This window comes from Dipteris shenzhenensis, chromosome 32 (genome assembly GCF_047967505.1).
Source record: "Dipteris shenzhenensis isolate YYH24624 ecotype China chromosome 32, Dip_SZ_1.0, whole genome shotgun sequence".
Classification (NCBI taxonomy): Eukaryota; Viridiplantae; Streptophyta; class Polypodiopsida; order Gleicheniales; family Dipteridaceae; genus Dipteris; species Dipteris shenzhenensis.
The window spans coordinates 37,170,730-37,178,075 of NC_141627.1; the positions used below are offsets into that span (position 1 = coordinate 37,170,730).

Below are 7,346 nucleotides of genomic sequence, written 5' to 3' on the forward strand. Positions count from 1 at the left end.
GAATGATATTTAAATGGCAATTTGAAACACACAACTTAATTATAAAAAATTATGGGTGGAAATTCACAAAGGAGTTTCAATCCTTCAGTATAGCACTACCTCTAAGGAGGCAATGCTAATAAGAGTACACGGTACTAAGGGCCATATGTCATGGGACATTAAACCTTTCAATCTTATATGCTATGTAGCCAAACCTTCGAAAGTACGAAAGAAATACAGGAGAAAATTAGTGATAACTTCATAAAACACTTATTTTGTTACCTGTAATTTTGGTAGATGGTGCAAAAACCATGATGATTTGATTTGGATTTGAACTAGTGATGTGGAGGTAGGGATAGGGCGAAGCTTGAGGTGGTGGGGGGGAAGAGAGAGAGAGAGAGAGAGAGAGAGAGAGAGAAACCAAAATAAGTGGGAATGAATGGTTTGAGAGGGCATTCCCACGTCCCTGAATCAACCTTTCAGAACTTTGAGATAACATTAATAAAATAAGTGGGAATGAATGGTTTAAGAGGGCATTCCCACGTCCGTGAATCAACCTTTCAGAACTTTTGAGATAACCTTAATTTGTAGTTTCCACCATTTTTGCCATTGTTCCAAGACGGAACGTAAGCGTCGGAAAATTTGGAAGAAATAAGTGGAAAGCTGTTGCCCTTTATTTTCGCAAGAACTCGACCAAGGAAGTCATTAGGATCCACCTCAAACATCGTTGCTATTGCTAGAAAATTCGAGATTGCATCGTTCTCCTTACTATTTCATAGACTGAAAACTCTCGCACCTGCAGCACTCCATCGTGGGAAATTGGAATGCGAAAATCAAATCAGATTTTGCAATTCTTGCTTTGTGTGCAAAGTAAACGGATTGCCCACGGCAAAAATTCGCGATTTGACACTTTTAAAAAGCCACCGAGAAAAGCGCTCCCTTGGGAACCGGAGGGCCAAGAACGTCCCACGTGGACTCCTCGCCCCATCGGAGGGACGGGAAAAAAGCGGCGGGAAAACCGGGGAGAGAATTTGCAGCACAATTTGACGACCTTTATAATGACACGTGCAAAAAGGAACAGATCGAACGCTGGGGAAGCGCTCACGTGGAGCAAGAGGAACGGTCAAGCGAAGGGCACGTGGACGGCTTGGAAAGGAGCCAGCAGCGGATCGGACGGTCAGGAGGGGGATACGTGGAGGGGTCGAGATTAGCGCACGGTAAATAAGGACGACGTAAAAAAGCAGAACGATTAAGGGGGAGATTAAGGGGGAAAACGAAGAGATTAAGGGAAGATTAGTGAAAGGGGAGTTTTCTTAATATTTTGGTCATCTTCTTCATGAGGGGGTTTTCTGCACAGGCCGCCATAGCCAAGACCTTGAAGCAAGCTCCCATGGCTCCCTTTGCTTGCTTCCTCTTCGCCTTCCTTGCCCCCCTCCTCTTCCTCTCCCCCTCCATCGCCTCCCCTGATGACCTCATTCGTCAAGTCACTGATCCCCTCCCTCACCCCCCTTCCTCCCTCTCCGGTATCCCCATCCAAGGCCCCCCTTCCCTCCGTGACGCCTCTCACCTCTTCAAACGCTTCATCTCCCTCTACGATAAGCGCTACTCTTCCCCCCACGAGCACGCCCTCCGCTTCAAAATCTTTAAGAAGAACCTCGCCAAGGCCGCTGCCTCCCAGCGCCTCGACCCCTCTGCCGTCCATGGCGTTACCCAATTCTCCGATCTCACCGAAGAGGAGTTTGCCCACTACTTGGGCCTGCAGGTGCCCCCTTTCCTCAAGGCCTCAGCGAACGAAGTGCCAGTGCTGCCGACCAACGACCTGCCGACCGATTTCGACTGGAGAGAGAGAGGCGCTGTGACCGATATAAAGAATCAGGTTCGTATCCTTCTTTCTTCTCGCAGGCATCGTGCTTTCCTTTCCCTTCCTTACTTCTTCATGAGGCATCGTATCGGAAATTGTCTAAGCGGCGTGTATTGGATGATTGATTGCAAGCTTGGTACGGGTGCTTCGAGTAAGTAATGGATAAATTTGAAGTCTTTGATCAAGAGGATGTTATCTTTACCTCCGATCCGCTTCATTGCCAGAGCTCTATGCCCATGGAGCGAAGCAAACAAAGCTCCGGCCTCTAACCAATCTTTGAATTTTTGTAACCGCTCTGATTCAGGGCTCCTGCGGCTCTTGCTGGACCTTCAGCACCACAGGAGCTTTGGAAGGTGCCCATTTTGTAGCTACTGGAAAACTTCTCAGCCTCAGCGAGCAGCAGCTTGTGGACTGCGATCACGAGGTGCAATCCCTGTTTCTGCACAACTTGCTTCTGTTTTTGCCCCTTCGGTTTTTGGCCTACTTTGGATGCCTGACCTCCTCACATATCTCTTGATTTTGTTCCTGATTGAGTGCAGTGCGATCCAGCATATGGACAGGACGCTTGTGATGCCGGATGTAACGGCGGCCTCATGACTAATGCGTACAGCTACATCAAGAAGGCAGGTGGGTTGCAATTGGAGAAGGATTATCCTTATCAGGGTGTCTCTGGACAGTGCAAATTCGATTCATCCAAGGTAGCGACCAAGGTAGCAAATTTCAGCACCATTGTTGTGGATGAAGAGCAGATTGCAGCCAACCTTGTCAAGAATGGTCCCTTGGCCAGTAAGCATCTTTCCTAGGCTCATGATTATCTTTAGTTGTGTGTTGATCTTGGAGGTCATCTGATCAAGACCTAATTGGGTACTCTGGAAAGCATCTTTGGAAGGGTTGATGATGTAGTATACATATTTTTAGTTGTGGGTTGATCTTGGAGTCATCTGCTTAAGGCCTAATTGGGTTCTGGAAATCTGTTTTGCAGTTGGTATTAATGCAGTGTTCATGCAGACCTATATTGGGGGCGTGTCTTGCCCTTACATTTGTAGCAAGCGCCGCCTAGACCATGGCGTGCTCTTGGTTGGCTATGGGGAGAAAGGATACTCCCCTGCTAGATTGAAAGAGAAGCCCTATTGGATCATCAAGAACTCGTGGGGACCTAGCTGGGGTGAGCAGGGCTACTACAAGATTTGCCGTGGTCACAACGAGTGTGGTGTGGATACTATGGTTTCTACAGTGGCAGCTGCCATTGTCCACTAATAAGACAAGCTTTGTATTTTTCAAACTTCCGTTGGTTTGTTATGTCAATTGTTATGTTGCACAATTTAACAATTTGATCCATAACCCTTTGCTTTCTTGGTCATTCGATCATTACTAGATGAAAAGGCCTGTATGCATATCTATTTATCATTTGTACATACTCTTCACACAATGAATACAATGCTACACGAGAAAGTGTTGGCATTTTCAATGTTACAGATTCAATCTCTTTGATTTGACTTTTTATATAGTAATGAAAAGGCCTGTAAGTTTACCTAGTTCTCATAAAAGTGTTGGCATTTTCAATGTTTCAGATTCAATCTCTTTGATTTGGCCTTTTATACTTGTTTTATTGATATCTCATATGTGGTCGTCTGGATAGTATAGAAAAGCTAGGCATCATCTCGTGTGTTTTGTAGTTGTTATCTTGATGTCTGGGTTTTGTTCCATGAAGCAAATCGCACATGTGAGGATTTGGTCTTTTAGTATTGAGCTAGGATTTGTTCTTAGTCGTTGGCTCTTCTCATGAAAGCAAGATGCAACTTTTATTTGCACAGCTTGCAAAAGTCAAAGAAAGAGTTGACGAGTGAACATATATGCTTGCAGAATGTTTGGTTGATTTTAGCAAGGATACTATTATGGTAAAGTAGGTAGGCAACGAGTATGTGTTCACGTATCATGGTATTATTTTATGTGGCATTGTTTGATTCCTCTTTCCCTTTGGTTAGGAATTCATTAGCTTGTATATTGTTGGGTTGGATTTTCTTTGCACATTATAGTGTGTGCTTGTGCTTGCTGAATGCTTGGTTGATTTTAGCAAGGATATTATCATTGTATGGTTGGCAATGAGCATGTGTTCTCGTATCATGGTATTACCTTGGGCATTATGATTCTCCCTTTTGTTTTGGGAATTCATTAGCATGTTTATTGTTTGGTTGGATTTTCTTTGCACATTTTAGTGATATCAAAGCAAGGCCACTCCATGTGTATGGAAGCCTAGAAAAATAAAAGCCTCTTATTTCTTTGAAGGTTGTGCCATTGAACTCCCTATGTTGCTTTTCCTTTGGCTATAGTGTAGCTCAATCGTGACATTGAAGATCCATCCCCTTGTTGGATGCTTCACATTTTCTTTTTGCTCATGCATTGTCCATTAGCTTCATTTGTAGATTATGCTTAGGCCACTTCATTGATGTAATAGATTCAACATATCTTCATTAGGCACCTAAATTGGCAATTGCTCAATGCCCATAGTATGCATTCTATTGAAACAATTGTGCCTAGGTCCCATTTGCATGCAACCTTTTGTGTATAGTTGGAGTTGCATATGACATTTACTGACTAGTTGGAGTTGTACACAATCATGGACATGGCTTCTATGCTCTATTTTTTATTTGTTAGTGCTAAAAAATGGGATACATCCAATGAGTCTGATATAGGTGATTATATTTAGTTGTATTAACAAGGCTATTGAGGATGTGGGACCTCAAACGCAGTGCAAGCTAGCATTGACAATGTTAATAATTGTTAATACATGGGTGCATTGATAGATGTAGTGCAAGCTAGCATTGACAATGTTAATAACTGTTAATGCATGGGTGCATTGATAGAGAGAGTATAGTTGCATTTTTTGGACAACTTGTGGTACACATAGTTTGGATATCCTTGGGCAATCTTTAATGGGTGGCCACCATGGCATGAACTGTAGTGACTTTACTAATATAGTGTTTGAAAATGGAGCACTCCCCAATTTCTAGATATTATGCCTCCTATCAATAAGTATACTCAGAGAAATGACATCTAGAGTTGGATTTTAAACTTCTCCAAGATGGAGTCTATGTATTTTGTTTGACTCAAAGAGATTATTATAGGTGTTAATCTTGTTGTACCAGCCTCAGGCCTTGCTTGAGACCATGAATTGAATTATTCAAATGGCATTACCAATTGTAGCATACCAATTGTTCAATCCCTTCTCAAAAAATCCTTGTGGATGCTTCATATACATCTCTTCTTTTGTAGTAGGAAACTAGACATCCATTGGTGCAATACATGCAAGAGAGTATCGACTAGATGGCATACCAAGCATTCATATATATTTGCAGCAAATCCCAATGTTCAAATCCTTTCTCAACAAATCCTTGTGGTTGCTTCATATGCATCTCTTCTTTTGTAGTTCTACATTAAGGAAAGTAGACTTGATATCTATTTTTGCAAGTGTAGACTTATAATAGATGCACGACTGAGAAAGTTCCAATTGAATGGCTTATCCTCATGATTGGTGCAAATGTCTCATTGAGCTAATCCTTTTGCTATGAGTCTTTCCACTGGCCTTGTACTTGTAAGAAAACAATACAACGTCTGTGCTCAACAGATAACAGGATCTCGTATGCAAGAGAGAAAAGCAGATAGTATGGAGAATCAAAAATTTGATTACTGTAAAACTGATACAATAGATGGCGCTGCCTCCCAGCCGTGCGCTCCTGTGTGAGAAGCTTCGATGGCGTGCTGGAAATAGTAGAGGACGGAGGCTAGATGCTAAGGAATCAGGGTTGTTATAGCCAGTGATGATAATGGGCTTCATGAGCTTGCTCTGATATAGCCACCAGTCGTAGTCAGTTAGACCCAATCGGGAGACCGACCCAATTGGCCCAAAATGGTCAACTAGAGGTCGGTCCCAAAATAGGCCACCGACCACATGTTAGAACCGTGGTGCAGAATAGAGCAACTAACCCACGGTTACCGTTTGCATTCGGGATCATCTGGGGCTCCAAACGGGCCCCCCAACTCGAGAGTGGATTGCCTCGGGAAATGCTCCGTCTACCCTCAGTGCGGTCAGTCATGGGATGCCTTCTCGCACTTGCATGTAGCCTAGTTGGCAGTGTGCCAACTCTATCTGAAGCCGTCCAGCCATCAGGCCACACATGGCCCCCATCTGGTATCCAAAACAGGACCTACCGGATAACCTAGCTACTCAAATGCCTTCTCCTCATATGGGGGGCTTACAAGTAGAGTTAGCTGGTTCCCGCGTAGTTACACGAGAGTGGAGCATTGATATCTAACACCCCCCCTCAATGTCCACCCGTGAGTGAACTTACTTTTTCAGCCCAATGCCAAGTCGATGAAGATGCCTCTCCAGCAAGTCTCTTCCAAGAGCCTTCGTGAAGATGTTCGCAGCATTCTCTGTAGTCGGACAGTACACCAAGTCGACCTCTCCATGCATGATGAGCTCGCGTACAAAGTGATATTGAATCTCAATGTGTTGTGCGAGCGTGGAACACACGGTTCTTTGCAATTGCCATGCAACTCTGATTGTCACATGATAACTGTGTAGGCTTGTTCTGCACTACACCCATGTCCCCTAAAATCCTCCTCAACTGCACTGCCTCACAAGAAACAAAACATGTCGATTTGTACTTTGACTCGGTGGAAGAAAGAGCAACTGTAGGTTGCTTCTTGCTGGCCCATGACACAGCTCCAGATCCAAGTAAGAAACAGTAACGTGTCACTGATCTCCTACTGTCCACGTCTCCTGCCCAATTCGAGTCACAGAATCCGGTCAAGGTGTTGCCCTTGGTATAGGTGATGCCGTAATCAAGCGTGCCTTTGTTGTATTTCAGCACCCGCATCCCTGCCCTCCAATGGTTCTCCCGAGGCTTATTGGAAAACCTGCTTAGTACACCAGTCGCAAAGCTAATGTCCGACCGCGTGTTGCACAAGTAAATCAAATTGCCCACAAGCCTTCTGTACTTCGCTTCGTCCACCAGTGGTGATGAATCCTCGTTTGAGAGCTTCACGTCAACCTCCATAGGGGTGCCAACTATCTTGCACTCAGCCATGCCAAATGCCTTTAGTATCTCTCCAGCATACTTCAGCTGTGAGATGAAGATCTGTTTTGGCTCTTGCCAAACTTCAATCCCCAAACAGAAATGCATCAGTCCGAGGTCTGTCATTTTAAACTCTCTTCCTAGCAACTGCTTTGTCTGCGATATCTTTTCTTCATGGTTCCCTGTTATGACAAGGTCGTCCACATAAAGGACCATGATCATACACCTGCCTCCTCTGTAGATATACAAATTTGCATCAGATGGGCTCCTCCTGAACCCGTCTCAGCCCGTAAAGTGCCTTCTTTAGTTTACAGACTTTACCTTTTGAACCGGGGATCACAAAACCTGGTGGCTGTTCCATGTATACCTCCTCCTTGAGATCTCCATTCAGAAAGGCGGATTTTACATCCATTTGAAACACGGGCCAA

At 44.2% G+C, this 7,346-nt stretch overlaps 1 protein-coding gene across 1 annotated transcript; it reads left to right on the forward strand.

The window, feature by feature from the left end:
* The first annotated feature begins 1,311 nt into the window (after positions 1-1,311).
* On the forward strand, positions 1,312-3,322 carry LOC147880690 (cysteine proteinase 15A-like). Its single transcript, XM_087370475.1, has 4 exons — positions 1,312-1,855; positions 2,145-2,264; positions 2,380-2,626; positions 2,823-3,322. Exons 1-4 carry the CDS (start codon positions 1,316-1,318, stop codon positions 3,095-3,097), a joined length of 1,182 nt encoding a protein of 393 aa, XP_087226601.1. The 5' UTR covers positions 1,312-1,315; the 3' UTR covers positions 3,098-3,322.
* Positions 3,323-7,346: the final 4,024 nt, after the last annotated feature.